The sequence below is a fragment of the Tyto alba genome, unplaced genomic scaffold (genome assembly GCF_018691265.1).
Source record: "Tyto alba isolate M040663 unplaced genomic scaffold, T.alba_DEE_v4.0 Super-Scaffold_6, whole genome shotgun sequence".
NCBI classification, from domain to species: domain Eukaryota; kingdom Metazoa; phylum Chordata; class Aves; order Strigiformes; family Tytonidae; genus Tyto; species Tyto alba.
In genome coordinates, this window is record NW_024881327.1 from 8,668,571 (window position 1) to 8,690,440 (window position 21,870).

General features: G+C 40.4%; 1 protein-coding gene across 5 annotated transcripts in view; it reads right to left on the reverse strand.

Annotated features, from left to right (window-relative positions):
* Positions 1-21,870, reverse strand: part of TMEM131L (transmembrane 131 like) — an 81,322-nt gene that overhangs the window by 33,501 nt on the left and 25,951 nt on the right. For 2 of the 5 annotated variants that reach the window (XM_042807603.1, XM_042807602.1), the window contains exons 4-9: positions 12,973-13,044; positions 11,947-12,070; positions 10,769-10,885; positions 8,632-8,742; positions 2,290-2,367; positions 233-386 (exon numbers count right to left, since the gene is read on the reverse strand). In XM_042807603.1, the coding sequence (XP_042663537.1) occupies positions 233-386; positions 2,290-2,367; positions 8,632-8,742; positions 10,769-10,885; positions 11,947-12,070; positions 12,973-13,044 (656 nt within the window). Of the gene's footprint in view, positions 1-232; positions 387-681; positions 846-2,289; positions 2,368-7,984; positions 8,204-8,631; positions 8,743-10,768; positions 10,886-11,946; positions 12,071-12,972; positions 13,045-21,870 lie in introns of those variants that run through there. The other 3 variants (XM_042807604.1, XM_042807607.1, XM_042807608.1) reach the window with 3 other exon arrangements.

Below are 21,870 nucleotides of genomic sequence, written 5' to 3' on the forward strand. Positions count from 1 at the left end.
AAACAGATGTAGTTGACAACTTTACAATCGTTACCTTTATAAAGAGGACTGCACTCACAATAACTCTGCCCTAAACAAAGTGGCTGAGAAGCAGTGTTTAACTAAACTGATTTATTTTCTCTTACTTGCAAAATTTAACTGTCATTGAATTTGATTAAATTTAGCACATCAAATTACAAATTATGTATAAAACCGACTTCTATTACAATTAACAGTCATATTTGGGACTTACCCGAGGTCTTCGTTTTTTCCATTGCTACATAAACTACAAAAAGATTCTCCAGTAAGTATTGTCTGTGCTCCACAAAATCTTGTTGGGCATTTTCCATTCTTACCGTTAAGCTCATTTCTAGCAGCATTGGGTCATCGGACATAAAACAGCAACTCTGGAGCGAGACAAGGGGATAGAGGGTGTGTGTGGGTGGGGGAGGGAATAGAAAAAATTCATTACAGTAAAGTATCTTGAGAAGTTAATCAAAGGTATTATCTAACAGACAAGGTTTCCAGCACCAAAGTGCTGGCAAAACAGGAGTAATTATTAGGACCTCTGCTAAAATCTCAGCAGAAACCAAAGACAGTGCAGGTACAGACAGCACAGCAAAAACAAAGATGAAAAACAACTAAAAAGGACACTGAACCTTGAAAGAATGCAAATTTATAAACTGTCTTAGTCAGTCTCACCTCAGGGACTGCAAAACAGTTTCCTTTGTTAAATCCTCTGCCTTCAATAAAATGTGCCATAAACAGACTGATGCATGTGTCTTAATGGTAGGAAGACAGTTCATGTTCACTGGTCTGTTTATAGTTAATTTTTCCAAATCCTGTGTTTTTTGTCTCCATTTCTCACTGAAGTAATTTTAAAAAAACAAACATACATGTACAATTCTTAATAGAAAACACTGTCGTCTGGCTAGAATACTTCAGATAAATACAAATAGGATCTTATTTCCTTCTCTAAGTAGAGGCTGCTGTTAAGACAGCTGAGTCTTAGCAACTACAAAGACGCAGACACCATTTTGCAAAAAAAATTAAAGCCAACAAAGCAAACCAAAACTAGACAATCAACAGTGAATAACATAAATTTGTCCTGCACCACACCATGAAGGTCGCTAAACCCAGGCTCTGATGTCCTACCAAAAGGACTAATTTGTTCAGGAGGAGGAAGAGGAAAACTCCACCCCTGGCACATTAAGTCCTTTCAGGGAGTGGCAGCAAAACATCTCCAGCTAATCTGAACTGCTGGAAGCAGGTACAGGGGGAGTGGGGAAGCATCTCTGGGAACGGGATGCCAGTCCACCACTCGCACCGCACCAAAGAAACCCTCAGCACTTGAGGGTCCTGCCAGGAGCAGGAGACGAGGCTGCTGTGGAGAGTGGAGCACTGGGGTGGTGTGCCCTTGGGAAGCTCGCACCGAAGAGCAGGCAGTCGCACCACGTGCAATTTCAGATGTTCAGGTGCATCTCAAGCCTAGCCTTACTCACCAATGCAAGGCAAGAATCAAACACGGGAGTAAAACAGCACAGGATCCCTGTGGTGCGTAATGCACAGAAAATGAGCTACGGAGTCCGGGCCTCGTCACACTTGATGAAAGAAAGGTGCTGCAGACCACAGCGCCGGCCTATATATCTCATCCAACAAAATACGCTTTTGAGTACCATCACTGCTGTGAACCAACACCCGTTTACTGTGTAAGGACATTTGAGGAGAGAGAGGAAGAGAGATTTGGATGGTACTGCCCAGGAGGAGGAGGAGACCTACTGTCCTGAATGCTCAGAGCTTTCGGAGAGGGCTTTTCTGCTAACAGGCTCGCCCCTCCTCAGCTCTGCCCAATGCCAAGACCACTTTCAGAGCCTCCACGCGACCCAGACAGCCCAGACTTCAGCCTCTCAGCTCACTGATCCCTTGTCAGTGTGAACTAGAAACTTGTGAAACATTCCTGGAGAAAGGAAATCACAGGAATCTGATCACTTCTGTACTCCGCGTAAGTGATACAACACCTACACATTAGAACAGTTAGCCTGTGGGGTTGATTTGGGTTTTTTTGGCGGGGTTAGGTGTCTTTTTACCATCTCCCCCTCTCTTAAAGGTCACAGAGTTATGTGTGTGTCATTTAATTCATACCACAGTGTAGAGTTTTGTAAAAGCATAGCTAAAAGCACAATTCCCCATTAAACTGAGATATCGGAAACTGCATTGTTGCAAAAACTTACAGAGCTCAGGAAAGTGCCCCTCTAAACTCGAATTAAAATAATAAAACTTAAATAAATATAAAATTATAATAAAACATACCTTAACTTGCTGATACGCCTCATTAGGTAAACTGCATTCAAGGTGAACACGCAAGAGACTGGCATTCATGGTTTCTGCCTGTAAGAAAAAAAAAGTGAAGAAAACATCAAGCACATTGCTTCAAAAGATGTTATCATATAAATCTAAATCACATACCACAATTTATAAAGATAATAGGACTATTTCTACATCTGCATGTAGAAACGTAAAGAAAATTTTAAATATAAATGCAATTACTCTGTACATTAGGCCAGCAATCAACCTCTAATTCTCAAGAACTCCATCAACATCTACTTATCAAACTATTTTTATACATGATTATTAAATATTTATACAGCACCAACATGAGCAACCCTTATAAACTTTCCTATGTCAATAAACTGTATTCAACAGAGCCTTTTTTGTATAATTTAAAAGCTTCTTTCCATGTTTTATGTATGTTTTCTTTGCTGATTGGATACTGAAATACAGTTGCTAGGACAACAACATAATGCTTCTTGAACATGGCTTCATGCCAAAATGGAAGGACAAAAAATGCTTGGTTCGCCTTTTTATTGATCAGAAAGGGAAAAGAAAGGAAAAGATGACATTGATTGTGCCAGCTTGTAAAGCACTCATAAATCTAACGGGGCAACAGCGCCAACAAAGCCAAGTATAGTGCATGAAAGTTATCTGGAAATCCGGACTGCCAAATTACTTGTACAAACTGCTCAGCCAGTGTATCTTGATTCTAAATAAAAAAAAAAAAAAAAAAACTTCAGAATGACAGACCAGCAACTCTATCAGCACCTTAATTACAACAAAATTACCCGGTGATTTTGAGACTGATGTGGAACACACCCTCCAACTTCTCCTGTGATACTAAACAAAATATCTGAGTGGGATATCTGCAGGTTCAAGTTTCTGAAGGTGTTGATGCAACTGACTTTAAAGAACTTCAATAATTTGATGCTGAAAAGTAAAACTGTGAAGAAAACCTTTTAAAGTATTCAACACCCTATTTCTTATCTCCCTGGGACAGGCAGAAGTGGGCAGGGTGCACCTGAAGAGAGAGTAATTTACCACATGTGTGGCATGTCACGGCGTCTGGTTTTATAAAAGCACAGGCAAAAGGAAGCCAACATATATTCTGCACTCCCGATTCAGCTGAATTTCATACCAAGATGACCGAGGCTCCTCACAAGAGGGCGATGTAGCCTCTGCAAAGGTGGTTAGCAGCAACCCAGACCCTGTCCCCAGCGCAGCTCTCTGGGGTACACAAACCCCTGCCACCTCCTTTCTTTTTTTACAAACACTTTTGTACTCATCAAATTTTGAGAGCGGGAAATAAACCCATTTGATTCTAAAACATGCACAACTTACTAACCTCTCACAGCCATGACTGCTAGTGGACTTTTAACAAGGCACTAGTATATAAAGAGCAACTTTGGGGGTCACTTTTCTGGTCAGAAAAACCTTGATGCTTATTCTCAGTGATTCCTGAGAGAACACTACCACTTTCACGGTCCTAAATAAGGAGCTGTTAGCTTTTATTCAGTGCCACTGTAGTTTAAAGTACTTTAAGACTCCACATCCCTTAAAAAAAAAAAAAAAAAAAAAAAATCAGCTAAGTCCTATTCTTGACCTGGCATAGATCTACACTGGAAACTGCTGTCACCTTAAAATTAAAGCTGCTAAAGTAACATGCACAGAGGAGAAAAAAGTGTTACTGGGGTATATTTGATGCTGATCTGGTTTTTATGGGTATTTTTTTTTTCTCTTTGTGAAGCTACCTTCAGAAAAGCAAAAGGGTTTTTATTTCTCTAAGGCAGACAATAGATGTATAACTGTCATGCTCACTATCTTACAACACTGGTAGGACAGCTGTGTTAACTGTAAAGAAAAGATAAAGCGTCTGAGAAGAAAACCCTGTCAGAAGCAGAGTTTACAAGAAGACAAACCCAGAACTATGTCTACATGTCCCAGTAGCGCAAGCACTCCGTTTACACTGCAAATATCACTGCCTATGAATCAGAGCAGAGAGGCTGAGTTATGCAGCGTATGTTTGCACCAGAGCCGAACTGAAGAGGAGAGGCACAGCACGAGGGGAAAAGTTAGGAAGAGCACTGCAAAGCAGTACAACCCCTGCCACCTTACTACCTGGTGCCTCTTTCGTATTAGGTACACATGCACACATACCTGCACGTATGCACACACACAGCACCCACAAATCCTATATGAACTGAACACAGAAGTCTGATGGAAGCCACAGGAATTAAATTCTTACCAGTTTTGGTAAATTCTTGAATTTTAAAGAAAAAGAGGCATCTCTCAAAAAAAAAGCCCTAAAAACCTGAACCATCTGATCTTCAAGGAGCCCCACTCTCCTGGTGAAGGTCTAGGATTCTCACCGGGGACAGTACAGTAGGCAACTACTTAGAAAATAATTTGGCCATGAAAAGTGAGACCGACCATCAACAGGAAGGCTGGCACAGGCCAGCTCAACAGCCACCAAGCAACCATGGTCTCGAGGTTACTTTTAAGAGAAGAACTTATTCTGCCTTAGGTCTCCTGTCAATCAGACATGGCTCTATACAAGATTTTCACACAGATATTCTTGTATCATTATCAGGACTGCAGAGTTCAAACCACTTCCTGGAGTTTAGCTGTAGTATAATTGAAAAAGAACAAACACTGAACGAGCCTCCCCTTCTTCCTGAAGGCTGATACTTCAAAGTTTCTGCCCTGGACAATCCCTGACCCCAAAGAACTATCTCCATCCTGAATAGTGTTAATAAGCTGTCCCTGCAATAATGATTCAGCAGAGTTTCATCAGTTTTTTGCAGGCAGTTATCAGGACTACACACCAAGAAAACCCTACTACTTTCCTTCTCCACACCCAAGCACCATGCTTGCACACATTTGCTTCTCTGATCCTCTGTCCACCGGCACAAAACATAGTTTAAGGAGTCTTGGATTCCTCCCAGTCCTTGCAGTATTTCCCATGTCGTTGGTTCATAAGCTCTGAACTCCTCTGGGAAGTCAGCAAAGCGATGCTTGTGCCTCCCACAATCGATAAGACATCCCTGCAGGTCACTCCTCCACTGACATTTCCAGTGTGTTTGTACAGCATTTTGAACACAACGAGGCAGTAATAGACCTGCCCTATCAGTGCCACCCAAATACGATCCAATGCCAAAGAACAGGCAACTGGAGCAAAAAGTATCCAAAAGTTGTATAAACAAAGATGACCTATATGAGCTCCACCATCTGTTCCGGCTTAGGGGTAACTAGCCGCTGCTGAATGGCCACGTGGACATACTGTATTTATTCACAATGTTGGACACAGCTCTTCTTTCCTCCCTGTGAGTGAGCCAGGAACCCAGAAATCCTGAGATCCAGGACCACAGCCAGAGCACACCAACCCTGAACCCTTCAAAAGCTGAAGCTTTGAAACGAGTAACAGAAAGAGGGTGAAATTCAACAGTAGAAAAGGCAACTTTGTCTTTCTTTTCTTATTAATCACGAGAGTTTCTGCTAAAAAATGCCTTGGGGAATGACAGAAAAAAGAAAGACCTGCACACCTCTGCCTATTAAAGGATAAAAACAATGCACAAAATCAATGGAAGTTAATTTTCCACAAAATGTGCAAACACAAACCTGTCACATACTGTATTTTCAATGGAAATACTACCGCAGAGGTAAACTTTCATCTATAATCCCCAGAGATATTTCATATTCCCAACATAAATAAATAATCTGCAGAGGCAAAATTTCATCCATATCCCTATGTACAATTCTGGCCATTCACCTTTTAAATAAATTTTTACAAATTAGAGAAGCTGCAAAAAGGGGTTGTCAGCTTGGTTAAAAAAATGAACAGAGCACCACTGAAAAAGATACTGCAGAGGATGGACCATTCAGCTTAGCAAGGCAAAAGCTGAAAGATGAGATGCCACCTACAAATTCTTCTGGGTATAAGCATCAGAAGCATAAGGAGTTATGTCAACTAAATGTACATCTTAACAAACAAATATAAACTGGCCAAACCAATTCAGATTGGAAGTCAGGTGTACGTTTCTAACCCTCAAAGGAGTAAAAACAAGTATTAGGGGTTACGGTAACAATGCCTCCAGCAGTTCTGAGAAGCCATTTTACCAAGAACATGATGGGACTAAATGACATTCTCTTTCTGGCCTTGATGATCAAGGATGTCAGTATTACCAAACAGCTTAAACATAACCATCTTTAAAACAGGAGACAATAGAGGCAACAAACAGACGCACATCACGCAGCACTCAGTAAGGTTTCTCACAGGTTCTGAAGCAGCATCAGGAGACCTCAGAGGTAAGGTTAAGGATACCTTCAGCGTATCGAACCAGACATTGCTGACCAAGGTTACAACTCATTCATCCCAGGATGACACGGGATGTGTAAATGAGGCTAACGCTATCCTGAACTTACACTGGTATTGTACTTCAGTTAAATGGGGTACAGCAAATGTGCACAGTTAAGTGAGCATGACTGGTTTAAGTGGTTTTTCACTACAAATCTCCATTGTGTATTTAATAGTTATGTATCCTTAAGTTTGCACCTATGCAGTCACTCACTCAAACCTCATAGATATCTCTTCCTTCCACAGCTTCTGAGCCTAAAATATAAACTGAACAAGACAGAACAATACCAATTCTGGTGGGATCTGGATCAGAATATTAGTAGGGTGAATTGAAGGAGGCACTTCTGGAGAGGACAGCTATCTATAGAGCAACATTGTTCTAAAAGAAACCCAAACTTGAGCCATAAGGTCCTATTCGGTATTTAGATCTTGTCTACTACTTTGAACAGCTGAGGAGCCTGTCCCACTGCTGCAGCATTTCTGTTGAAACTGGTAACATTCAGTGAACAGAAGAGTAATTCCCCAGTTATAGCCCAGCACAGGAAAATTACACCCACAGCTAGGAGAACTGTGTCAACGTTCTCTCACAACTCATGTCTTGTGACAAGACTGGTGCCAGGTGGTACCATGCTGCACTGCCAAACATGACCTCGAGCTCGTACTCTAGAGACATAAACCACAGGAAAATGTTCCTCACTGTACAGTAAGGAAAATGTCAAATGCTCCCCAAAAATTCTCTACTCAGGAATTCAGACAGAACTGTGAAGCAGAAGAGACTACATCCAAACTTCAGACAGTGCCTGAAAACAGCCTACTGAGCTAGATGTGAAGATGCAGAGAGACATGTCATGAACAGCATCCAAAAAACCCTTCTCAGTTCTACCCCTAGCACTCCAAATTACAAAACCTGAAGATTTTCGGTTACTTTGCAAGAGTCTTTCTGCATATACCCACAAGCAAGCACACCTGTGTGATTACAGGAAATAGACTGGTGCAGAGGAAAAGAAAGCAAAAGAAGGAAATTGTACATTATCCTCAGGTAGAGATAAGATTGACTCAACATGTATGTAGCAGACTGAAAAATACAATCTGAGCTGAAAATTTTTCTCAGGTAGAACAGAAGACGACATCATAAAGGCAATCAACCCACCTTACTTTTAGCTAAGAGATTAAATTCTGTTACATGTAAAGATATTCTAAATATGTTTTTGAAAAAAACCTAAATCTGTGTACAGTACAGAAGAAAATTTGAAAGATCAATTTTTCCAGTTAGCTCTTCACCTGAAGGGTTCTGTACGGCCTGGAAGACTATGAAAATACCCGCAATTGCAATCAAATGACAGAAATCGTTAAAGCTTCTTTCAATTGAAGTGGTTACGCCTCATAAATCCACCTTGCTGTGTTCTCCACAGCTCCCTGGTTTAGTCAAGCTGAGGCAAGCAAAGCTGATATCCTCAGCAGCGGTACGGGCAGGAGGGGGTTTTCCAGCCTGACTCCCAGCTCTCATCCTCATCCACGCAGCATGCCATGCTTTCTCACCGTGGCAAACTGTTGGCGCAGCCCTGCTGTGAACCGGCACGGGGAACGGGTCTGAAGTAAAAAACAGAACAAACCAAAGCAGCCCCCCTCCCATCTTTACAGTACAAAGTTTAATTTTTGGGGGGGCAGACCAATTCTCCAGTTTAGTTCAGAGCAGGGCCTCACAATAGTTTTGTTGGCACAACTGAGAGGACAGCACGCCACAGGAGCATGAAAAAGTGGGAATAGTTTAAATGCCAAAGACTGACTCATAAAACCAGAACACCAGCTCATCACAGTAGCCCTGTCTCTCGCGACTCTCTCCCGTCCGTGGTCACGGATACTTGGACTTTTTGTTAATGTTCCTTGCATGAAAACAACCTGGGGACAAAAACCTTTCACGTCTCAGGAGATTTATGTTTCATCTGCATTTGAAATGTATACTGTACCAGTATGTGTGATGCCTGGATGCTTTGAACGTGTGGAAGCAGTAAGTAGGCGTTTGCTAGCTGCACTCTAGGTTCTTCTGGAGAAGACGTCAGAGTTCCCATTCCAAAAACCTGGTGTTAAAAAAATAAGGTCACTGCATCAGCATCTAGTATTTCAGTTATCACAGTAGCATATGAAACTATTTAGCTAATAATAACAATCTTCCCAAGAAACAGATTTGTTTTTTACGTTAGGTTATTTTAAAAGACAATTTATAAAGTTCCAACATGGAAAGTAACTACACATGTAAGTGGCACTTTAGCATCTCCACTCATTCAGGCACAATTAGAAAAACAAAACAAAGCACTCAGCAGCCCAGCATCAGGTTATTTCAAAAAAAAGAGCACCTAAACTCTTATTATTCTTCAGGCAATTACAATACACATTATCACCATTTGGCAGTGCAGTAATTTATGGGAAAACTTTGTTTCTTGTACAACTGCATATTGAATTCAATGGCTTTGCCTTAAAAACTGAGGAAAATAATTTTTGCTAATTTTGGTTTTTTGAAGTCTACAGTTTTCAGTGCGCTGCAAGATTTGCAAGTTGAATGTTTTTTCCTGTATTCATATTCTGCTCCACCAAGATTAGTTTATGACAATGAGATGCAAGATAACGGGAAAAAAAAAAATCATCAGAGGTTAAGAAAAATGCCTTGGGGGTTTTTCACTTGTATGCAAAGATTTATTTATTTTTTAACAGAAAAAAACACATGTTTTTAATTAAGAGGGGAATACAATTCATTCTATGTTCACTGAAGATGTCCAACTACAGATAGAAAATATCAGATCAAAGGGAATATGCGCTTTTTTTTTTTTTTTTTTTTAATGGAGGCATTTACAAAGTACATTCTACTATAGTGGTACCTTCTCTCCATTCAGGTGGAACTTCTGTACATACGCTTGCATAAATAAATGCATCAGAAACATCAAACACGTCTCAAGGCTTCTAGGCTCTCAAGAGCACTATAACTGTGCAGCAACCACTCAAGTCATGTCTGAATTTGAAACTCTGAAATCTAATGCAAGCTGAAATCATGGGCAGCTACTTCCTGTTTCAGGTGGCTGGTAAAACTGTCCATGAAAACCAGGCCATTACTGATTTTAGCAGCAGTCCAACGGGAGACAAACTGAATTTTTGGTGTCACTGACAAATGCTTCCCTGCAACTTATTGATAAAAGGCCCTGGCTGAGCTGACTGGGCAATAAATCCAGGGGTCAAGAGCAAGTGCAAGGAGAGGAGAGATGTCAAAAAGGTCAATCAGTCTATAATGCACTCTCCCCTCATCCTTGATGAAAAATTCCTGCCAAATGTGGTATTACCTCTGATAAATATTAGATAAATGCAACATTTGTATTAAAAAACATGTATTTCAGCTGAATCTACCTATGCTTCAATTTAAGGAGCTTTGTTTTCCAGCACAGTATCAAAGTATGGGAATGAAATAGCTGGATGGTTGATTAAAGCTGGCATTGTTTTTAAATCACTGAATTCAGAGTTGTTTTTTTCTTTAACAAATTAATAAATGCAAAGAATTTGGAGTATATAATGTCCTTTATAAAAAATAAAAAAAAACTTAAGACTTCCTTGAATTCAGTAGATAATCAGACAATAGACAGCTTTAATGCATAACCATTACTGACTTTGATGTTTTAAGGGCCTAAACCTCTCACCCTGTTCTACATCCCCAATGTGTTTACATAAAATCTTGCAGAGTAGCTGAAAACCACCTAAAGTATTTCCTAAATAGGTTTTTCATGACAAATGCATTCCAGCACAGTGCAGTCTAGACTGCAGTATTATATGAAACCAACTAGTAGTGATAGGACCATGATCTTCAAAGTATACACATACAAATGCCCTCAGTTTTACTACCACAAGTAGCCCCACTAACAGTAGCATTTTTAACCATATAGTTGTATGAAGGATCATGAGACTAGCAGGATCTGGTAAAAGAGATTAAATGTAAACATTACCCCATCTGATTTGTATCAGGAATTCAATGAACTCTGAAAGTTTCTAAGGTCAAAATGTATGAAAATCACTTTTTGAAACACAAGTAAATCCAATACTCAAGCTAAAACTAAGAGTAGTTACCTGATATGAAAGTACTCCATGAGATGAGGTATTTATAAATAATGAGCTTTCAATACTGCCTTCTTCTGTTGGCAGGAAGAGTACTCTAAAAGAAATTTTTCCCATTGCTGGAATCACCTGCAGAGACCATAGAGAAGCTTGCTTGCTTGGTTCCGCTGACCACGACATCCACCATTCACTCGCAGGGCCCAACAGACATCTCCACACGTACACCCCTATCTGTAGGACCCACTAAGCAGAACCTCAGCCCTGAGAAGTTTCATCTGTCCACAACTCTCAAATCTTACTACGGAGAAGAATTGAGACCACACAGCAACTTGATGTAATTATGGCTGGAGCCTCCTGACCAGCTCAGGCCTGGTCAGTCAAGACTCGTTTTTGCACGAGCAGTTAATCACGCAGCACCAACAGCCTCTGCATGCACAAAAACGCTTCCCCACATATCGATACCTATTACAAAGTGAATCAGTCACCCCTGTCATATATAGTCAAACAAGTCAAAGATGAACTTGGGCAACACAGTAATCAAATAGGTCTAACTGAAAGAACAATGACATTTATGTCTTCACAGTAATCCACATTCTAGTAAAAAACACAAATCAGATGAAAGCATAAAAATCCTTTGCACTTCAGCAGAGGATAAAACTTGGGCTTCATCAAATGGAGATCACAGCAATTCATTCTTAACATGCATTATATTGTTATATATCATTAAAAAAACTCAGAGTTAAAATAATGGTCTTAGATCATAAGGCAATTATGCTCATAATTGCAATACAAAATACATAAAACATTTCACTGCAGTTGTTTTTTTTGAGGAATATGCAAGACTATTCTAAAGACTGAAAATTCAAGGCTGTAAAACACCCACATGCCTGTGGATTACTGCATAATATGCATAGAGCAGAATGAGATTTAAACAGCCTCTTTAACACTGAAAAATTCTTCTATTTCTCTGTTACTGTAAAACACATTTTCTACTGTAGGTTTTGGATGTCTTCTCCCTTAGCAGTATAAGTAGAAGTGAGCAAAAAAAATGCTAGCAAAACATAAAAAAAGTTGGAGGTCCTACAAAAAAGCATTTAGAGAAAACACAGAATGAAAAGCTTAGGCCAAAGGAAGCACAAAGGCTTGGCACTTGGCCATTACATAGTTTCCAAAAGTACATCAACACTCACCCGGCTATGAGCAGGAGACACATGAAACTGTCTAGTAGCTGTAAACACTGAATTCACTACAACTTCTCTATCTCTACTAGGGTTGTAGGCATGCAGCATTTTAGCTCTGGGTAACCCTAGTAATCTAAAGGAGGGGGGGGAAAAGAGAAAGAAATTATTCACTTTGTAAGCACAAGCAATGCACAAAAAAGCAGCAAACACAAATCACTCTAAAACATGTTGATATGCAACAATTTCCTAGTTGTAACCGTTCTTTGGAAACAGTATAGAAAGACAAATAAGTAACATTAGGATATGAGAAGTGTACTTAGCCAAAACTCATTTAAGTCACTGGGAGTTTAAGAAAAAAACAACCCTTACCAGGCACAAACTTTTGAATAAAAAACTTTAAATAAACAAAGTCTTGTTTTATCAGCTAAAGCAACAATTCTCTTAAGGCTTTTGCTTTAGCTAATATATTCTAAAACCCAGCATCTTACACTTTCATTCTGTACATTTCATTTTGTGAAACATTCCTTTAACTCACAAGGGGACCATGTTTATTTTCAGTTAGGCTGATTATCATTTAAGAATAATTTTTACAGTTTTCTTAGAGGAGAACTACTACTACTAATAATAAAAATCTCAGGTATTCTACTAGTATGTTTTGCCTGGGACTTTCTGGATTTTATTTTCAGAAGTTAAAGGAAGCAACAAGCTCCCCCTTCAATAGGAAGGCAATTTTTCAAGAAATTAACAACCAGCATGAGGAACTGATTTGACACCCATGCAGAAACACCTGAAATGTACCCAGAATGTCTTATGGTTCCCTATTCCCTTTTCCTCCTGCCTAGAACTATGTTCATTTTTCATTTACAAAGTATTGCAAGGCAAGAAACACAGTTCCAACTCTGGCAATTACTATTTCTCTCTTTTTTCAGATAATAGCATGATCTCAGCTAATGCTCTTTACTCAAATATAGCCCAGTATAGGTGTTCCTATCCGCTTTGTTATTAAACAAAATAACAATAAAGTAGAATACTCACTGCATTCCAAAATGCAGAACTGATGGGTGAAAATGTAAGGCCTTCCCATTTGGAGGCATCTTTGCTGAGAAGCTGAAAAAAAAAAGTGGGGGGGGAAGCCACAATTAATATTTAGCGGGCATGATGCTACACATTGCAGGGAAGGAAGACAGGTTACAGGCTCTGACTCTTCATATTCTAAACATACTCTGTTTCCAAATCTTTTCATACATTCCTCTCGCTGCCGTAACACTGACCTTTCAAGAAGGTTTCCATACAACAGCACATGCTGGAAAGCTCATGTCAAAAAAAGTGCAGTTTGAAAAGTATCCCATTTTAGAGGCAGTGCTGGCTTGGACAACCTCCCTTCCTTCCACATACCCCCCTCAGTCATGCTGGTACACCTCCTTATGGGGCTGTGCAGTGAACAACAGAGGGAAAACAACTGAAGAGAGTCCCGAGGAATGAAAATGACGTCAGCGTGGAGCAGATCCCCAGTCTCATCAATTCGCCATTCACACAAGCACTGGTACGAGCACACCTGACAGATGCAGAGGTAGATGAGTAAATAGCAGCTTGTGCAAAAGCCGACATCAAAAGAAATGCTGTGGCTTTAATGCAAAAGCCAACTCATTTATTATATGCAAAAGAGAGTGAGAAATAATGTGAAACACACACATCATCATCTTTCCTTTTGCCCTAGGAAAATTCACAATAAAGTTCCCATCAGTTCTAGCACCTTTTTAGCTTATTTCAACATGAGTTGATGCCCTATAACGTAGACAGAAATCCCAGGATATTTTCACCACTTTCTCAATTAAAACTTGTCCTCCACAAGTCCCAACAACCACAGCAGTAAAAAACAAGCCCAGTACTTGTTCATTACATCTACGTACCTAGTGCTATACTGTTAAAAACTTCCCTAGAAGCAGTCTGCATGTTGCATATCCAGAACCAGTTTCATCTTTACTGGATGATGCTAATAAGCAACCAAGCAAGGATGAGTCTGGCAAGGGAGGGATGGACTGTGGTCTCATTAGTTATCCGGCTGCTTTGCATAATGTGTGGTGGTACAGTTTATTGGTCCCCAATTTAAAAATGTAGTTCTGTAACATTACACCTTTAATATATTAAATTACCTCCATAATTCTGTTGTTATATACCAAACCAGGAGAGACATCATAATTTATTGCCAGTCAGGAAAAATCAGGTTTACTATTATGAAAACCCACAATTTTTATGAAAATATTTCTCATACAAGGGAGAAAACTCCCTTGCTGCTGTAGCAGGAGGAATGCAATATATCCAGGTAGCATTTCTGGGGAGCTGCTAGAAAATAATGAAAGAACAGATGATGTAGAACTACAAAGTCCAGGTGAATGACAGTCTCCTTCCAACCACCTTGTCTCTGCTCTAGCCAACTCTTGCTCCATTCCTAGAAACATCACAGCAATCGGCACCTTCTTCCCCTTCCAAAGTCAGCCTCAGAGACATACCCAGAAGGAAAGCCTGTGTCGTTGCAAACTCACACGAACTAAAATTACTACTGCAGTAAAAGCCCCAGAGATTTGGGGGAAGGCACATTTCTTAATGGTCCTCAGATCCTTTTTTTATATGCACACCCATACACTGCAAAGTAACAGTTAATCCAGTGGTTTGCGCACTGCAGTATCACCTTGAAACCCCCAACACTTAAGTTTCTAGCATCTTACAGTCACCGCTTGAAATACCTTTTCCCACAAGAAAAACCTTTGCTGAGAAGGGCAAGAAGCTGAGTGCTCCTCTGTGCCAATTTGTGTAATTGGCAGCAGCTCTCCAAGACTTAATAATTTTCCTTCTGGGGACCTCCAGCAGCGTTAGCTCTTTTCCTGCTCAACCCTCACTCTTTGCAGTAGGTACCCAACATGCTGGGTGCAAATGCAGCTGTGGATGTAGGAGACCGCATTTCATTTCGCTTGGGTGATCAAGGCCATGCTGTAGTACTGGTTCTTACAAATGCACTGTATTACTGTGCAGACAACAACCACAGCCAACCCTTTACTAGGCAGAAAACGGGAAAAGCCCTGTGAGAACTGCAGCAGCAGGATCCCAGGGCTGCCGTCCCATTCCTTCTGGAGAAGGCAGCCTGGACCCGGGATGGCTGAAGCTAAGCCTCAGCTAACGAACTCTGCAGGCTCTGAGCCGACTCCTGAGCATGGAATTAATTCCAGAGCATCCCTGCACACCGCTCCCCAGCAGCCCCAGGAACGCGACTGTGGTTACGAGACACCCAGCTTCTGCTCTGCACCCCACAAAAGCTGCCGCATGGCTCCAAGCTCCAGCCTGGCCCCAAAAGCAGAACAGCCACATTCCGACGGCGCTGTGCTCATGACCCTGCCCGCTGGCCAGCTCCAGGGCGTCTGCACCGCTTATCAGCGGCCCCAAAGCAGTGCCAAAAAATAATTTGAGACCCGAGTTTATGCAACGGCAGGGCTAGTGGAAAGACATCCACCACTGTTTTGTTGTGGTTTGTTTTTTTTAAAAAAAAAAAAAAAAAAAAAAAACAAGGGAGAAGATGACAGGTTGGAATAGTGGGAATGGGCAGGGGATCATTCTGCCCATCGCACCTGAACAACAAGGATGCGTTTTTCAAAAACCCACCACTATAGAGGGAAAGGGACAGGCCCATCTACATTAGAAATGTACTTCTCCAGTGTGTTACCGCAAGTCTCTTAAACCCAGCTGGAAGCTGGCAGAACACCCTTCTGCATCCCCACGCTCCAAACACAATTCAACACATTCAGATCTCTGCAGGGAATCTGACATGGAAATAAATGTCAAAGGCAATTTATTAAGACATTTAAAAGTTGAAGCCACCTTTTAAAACAGAACATTTAACTTTATGGATTCATTTTATTTTTTTTCCAAGAGCCTCATCTCACTAATAGATTCACCTCAAATTATGCCAAAAATTTCTCTTCTGGCTGCAGATGACATGTCCAAAAAAGTACACGGGTCATTTCATGAGAATGTTACAGGCCTGGGAAAGACACACAAATATCAGCCTAAGAATGGAAGTACTGAAACAACAAATGTGGAGAAACAGTCCTTTTCCTAACAGAAAAAGCCTGGATTCCAACTACTCTTTAATTGCTTTTTACAATCAGCTAACTTCACATTAAGCATGCTGTCTAACAAAGCCACACTCAATGACATCTCTCTGTTTTTTTCAGGCAGATCAATTGAACACTGACTTCTGAATGATAAATTTTGATACAGCAGGTCAATTCCAACCTTTCACATTTTTAAGCACGAGTGAACAGAACTGGAGGGAAATAGGAAAAAAGAAACAGAAGAGGGAAAAGTAATTCCTGGCAACTACTTTAAACACTTAGTAGTAATTGCCTTTGTATCAAAAAAATAGTTTAACTGGCTTCATTATCACTTGCCAGCCCAACAACTCAATGCCCTTCCTGCTCTCCATCTTCACAATACATTTAAAACGCTGACACCCTGGCCCATCCATCTCCAGGGGAAAAGAACAAGAAAGCTGAAACACTGGGGAGGCGAGGGAAGGCTTCATGCCGTCACCAGGGCAGGGGCAAGATGGGGGTCAGGCTCTGGGGGAAAAGGAGAGGATGGGCCCAAGAGACCCACAGCTCTAGCCCGCTCCAGCTCATCACCCCGCCTCACAGAAAATACCCAGCAGAGAGCGACAAATCCTGAGTGCACACACAACTCCCAGCACCAGGGATGCTTGCCGGGGAGAAAGGTGGATGTGGAGCAGACAAAAAGGGACTGAAGGGAAAGGTGGGGTAAGGAAGAGGGGTGATACCAGGGTAGAAGAGCAGGATGGAGGAATGCAAGAAGCCCCAGCCACCTGTGCAAGTAGAGAAACGTGTCACCGCAGAGCACCAGGTTTGGTTTGAGCTTGTTGCTGTTTAAATGGAACAAGAGCTGTAAAATCTTAAACCATCATATGCCCTCCACTGAGAAGCCCTGGAGGTGTTAATCTGTAGGGAAAAGGGTATCAGAGGAACACGGAGAAGTCCCAGCCTTCTACCACGTTTCCTGCTCCAGGAAAGAACATTTTGGTGTCCTGCTGCTGTGGGGCTAACGAAAGGGGACGCTAATACAGGGGTGCTCACTACACATGTGCTGAGCGTGCTGTTAAACACGTAATTGAAACTGGTTTGCCCTTGATTCTTCCAGTTCTGCTACTCTCTGACGTAGCTAGTAAAAACAGGTAAACCACCAGATCACTATGATTTTTATGTATTTATTTACAGCCCCAAATCCCATATTTATAGGCAATGTATACTATACACAGACATTTGATCCAAAGAGGCAAAAATCCTTTTATTTCCACCAAAGTGCAACAGAAGGAGACCTTTCTTCCTAACAGTATCATTCATACTTCAGTGGCCAAAATTACAAGGAAATTATTTCTCTTAAAAAATTCAAACAAAAGGCCAAATCTACTCTAAATAAATTGCTGGGGTGTGTGTTGGGTTTTTGGGGGTTTGTTATGCCTTTTTTTTTTTTTAATAAAACTTCAAAAGTGAGTTACTTCATCTAATTATATACACTCAGCAATCTGCAGAGTAAGATGCAGAAGAGCAGGAGTGAAGGCAAGTTTCCTGGAAGGAAGTTTATCCCAGTGTCCCCTTTTCTTCTATTAGCTCCTTCAAGTCTTCTTTGTATCTTTTATTTCTTTAACAGATTACTTCAGACAATCTTGGGATGCATGTTATCTGATCATTCAGATAGCAACATCTGAATAGTCGAGAATAATTTTAATTGCTACTTGGTGCCCTTTCTTCATCCTTTGTTTTTATGCCCTTTGTTCACAGCAGAGGAAGAAAAAGCAAGTCAGGGAAAGGTATTTTATTGTTGGGTCTTTTTCTTTATGGTTGCAGGGTTTTCTTGGAAGCAGAAGGCAAAAGCAACTGGATTCTTTAACGTACAAGAGGTCCCTTATGAGTGAATCTGCTTAGACAGTACTATTTTCTTTTTCAGCATACCAATAAAAGTAGAATTTGACTTATATTTGGCATTTTGGCACTTTGTACATTCAGCACAGGAATATTAATGAACCCACGGGATGAGGTTCTGAGATACAAAAGCATGTATGTATTGTATAAGACAGCATAATTTTTATATGTAAACTGAAACAGAGAAATGAAATTTAAAACCCCGCATTTACTGACTAATTTTAGATTCGTTTCTTTATATTACACCTGATAAACAAAAAGCAGAATAAGAGGATGAGACTCACATGTACAGAAACAACCAAACCCAAATATTTTTAATAGTTCTGAGTACAGCTGATGCAAATAAACTATTTTCGCAAATCAAAAAATGTTAATTAAGAGGAAGTTAACATAGACAGAAACAGATCCCCATCATTAGCTGAACCGAAGTCTTCTGCAGAGCTGATATAAAGCTTTGGTTTGTCACATCACCTAGTCCTACTCTTCTCTCAATCTCCCATTTACTAAAGACAGTAAAAGCACCAAGCAGCAGCTATGAAGGTTAAACTACAGCTCCTGGAAGACAGACGGTAGCTTTAAAAGAGGTGATAAAATTGTTTGGAAATACAAAATTAAAATTTCTGTTTACCATTAAGGCAACTCTGCCAAAATCATAAACAGGAAAATTATTAAATTATTATTTTTTGGTAAGCAAACTTTTTTTTTTCCTAGAAACAAAAAGAGTCATCAGAAAATAAGTATACCCTGCAACAATACAGCTCACAGGCAAACTACATGTACAGCAACTGTGAAAGCACAGCTCCCCATGGCCTCAACCTTGTCATGCTCATCACCTCTGTTCTGGAGAGTTAAGGAACTTCTGAAGGCCCATACTTACATAAGACTCAGGGGATAACATATGAAGCAGTCTATGGATTTTTATTTTTTTATTGGGGCGGGGGTTGGGAGTGGGGAGAAAAAACATCCAGCAGGTAAAAGAACAAAAATGTGATTTTTAAATGCTGGAAACCTAGAAGGCAAAATACTCTGGTATTTTTAGCACTGCATTGTTTAGGGAAGAGGGAGAGGACTGACTCACTGCTGCTGAATGCTTGGGTATTGGCAACCCATCCTTAGGAATTCACTTACATGCTCTACCAGAGAGCTGTGCTGCTTCTGGAAGAAGACTGGCCATCTCTTTCTCTGAACTACGCTACGTACATCAGGGATCAAATCCTACACTGTGGAAAGCAGGAAAGGCCAAAACGCTGTTAGCCCATCAAATAGTATGTGTACATGCATGCCTGCTATTTTGCATGTTTTGCCTAGAGGAAAATAGGAAAGGGGAGCTAAACCAAAATAAACCAGTGAAATAGATGAGACAATCTCTAAAAACAAATCCCACGATTTACGGTCAAAGTCATAATTTAAGTGAACAGACAGGTTTAACAATTTTTTTTTTTTTTTTAATTTCTGAAATTGGCAAAGCAGCATATATAGCAAAGACCTGTGCTCACCAAATTTCAACGGGCTGATATTTAGTTTATTTTAAACAATACAAAGATAAAGAAGTACGTAAAGCCTAGCTCAACATGTAAAGCACAAATCACTCTCCGTTGCTTCCATTCAACCTCTTGTGCATCGCTCTCCTTCAGCAACTCTGAGCAGGCTCCTCAGCTCCTCTCCCCTAGCCCTAGTGTTTCTGCTGCCATTAGTTGTCTTTCTGGGCAACCTTCTCTCCTCTTGCTGCCTGTGCTTCCCCTTATCAAATTCTGCAAACCTTTCACATAATAGTTACCTAAGCCAGCATTGCTTTAGTTTTATTTATTACAGAACTACAACAAAATTCCAATGATTAAACCCACAGTAGAGCTTAGAAAGCTGCATTTCTCAATGGGATGTAAATGGAAGGACACAGATAAAAAAATTGGCTTTTCTCCCTACTCTCGCACCCAGTCTTCCTGAAAAATGTCCAAAGTAGTTAAATGCAGAGCACGATAAAAATCAGACTAAGACTCACGAAGAAATCTAGCGGAGATGATGAGCAGCGAGGCACGAAGCATTACAGCGAGCATCCTGGTGAAAAGAAAAGGCTTTCTTCTCCAGATGTGCCTGTGGTTTGCATTTTAGCAGCAGCAGCACAATAAAGCATGTTTAACAGAATGGAATTATTCCCTCCCATAAATCAGTCCTCAACTTCTGAAATAACTAAAATCTGTACTAAATTAAGAAATTAATTCACAATGACTTGAGTTCATTTGAAATTGTTTTCTGAAACCTCTTCTTTCAAAAGCCTTTAGCCACCCAGATTTCGGGCAACAACCAACGCTCTCTGGAGATGGTCCAGCAGGAACCTGTACTTTTCAGGCATCCTGGACAGTCTGCTTGAGCAGAGGGAGAAAAAAAAGTCAGAAATTTTAAAAATCAAAAGGTATATAAACCCCTAGAAACCCCCAAGCACAGACCTGAGAGATCATTAAGTGGGTTATCAGTGAATTGGGCATGCAAATCAGGCACCCATCTGGCCTGTGCTGAACCTGCAACTACTGGTAGACACAAAAGAATAAAAAGGAGTCTTGATTCAGCTGGGCTGAGTTATTTCTTTTGGATGAGTGTACGGGGCCCACTAGTTCAAAATACACATCAAACATTTTCCTCTGAAGCATCTCTACCACTGCCAGCAAATCCCAAATATCCTGGCAAGCGGAACATCTACCTTCATTTTCCTTTTTCCTTCGGGTAATTTAATAATTACCTGTTCATTTTGCAATATTTCATAAGGAGATTTCTAAGTACTTCAGACAATGATAACTGCTCTGAAATAAAACCTTTAGTTTGCCTTTTTTTAAGCTTCTTTATAATTTAACTTTTTTTAAGAAGTCAGCAATCTTCTGTTAAACTGTTAAAACTGCACAAACTATAAAGTTTACTCATTTTTGTAGTTCTTCCCAAAACAAATTAGGAGAGTCATTTGCCCAATACAAACACACACTTTTGGTTCTGTCAGGAGCCTTGGCATTCTTGATGTTCTATCTTGAATTACCAGGTCCTGGACTTCTAGGGTTATGAGAAGATACTACATTTCATGTCTGTTTGAAGAATGCTTCTGGCCCATGAGTATGTGAAATAAAACCACAAATCCCAAAGGCACACTAAGCAGCTTATGCTATTTTTTTTTCTTTTTAAACCTCAAAGCTTTTTAGCCAAATTCACTTTTTTTGAATAATTTGCTTACCCTGTAGTTGCCAAACCCTCAAAAAAAAACAAACTAAACCAACAAACAAACAACACCAACCCCAAACCCCTCTGAACTGCCTGCATAACCCAGGTTTCATTCTTCAAAAACTGATGCAGAGATCATAAATAATTTCTGAGATGTTAACTTTTGGCTATCTTAATTAACAAGCATTAAGAAAGGCAGTCAAACCTGACAGCACCTTAGCCTATTTCATACATGTAAATAAAAGGCTGCTTTTTCAAGAATGCCACTTAACTGTCACAACTCAAAACCACTTTGAGAGAAGCTCCACACCTCTGAAAGAGCACAGTTTATCCAAGCTCCTGACCAGAGTCCCTAAATTGAAAAGGAAACATTTTCAAGTGGAGATGTACTGCTCATTGCCTTTTTCACACACTTTGAAAGCATGAACCCTACAGAAAGAGCTCATGGAGAAAGAAGTACCTAGAGAAAAGGCTTCCACAGTGGCCACATGCTGCCTTCCCCAGCTAAAAGGAAAGCACTAACTGCAAGCCTTGTGCTGAAATGCCATGAAATTTAAATGACCATTCCCTACCCACAGTTTTCAAAGCATTTTACTGAAAGCAGTCAAATTTCACAGCATGGCCCTGTGAAAAAGGTAGGATGAAAGAACCTTAAGAAAGGCAGCAGATGACAAACCCACCTGCCTTGTACCTAAGGAGAGCACACTTATTTTTACTCACTAGGAAGTATTTAATTCTGTCCTTG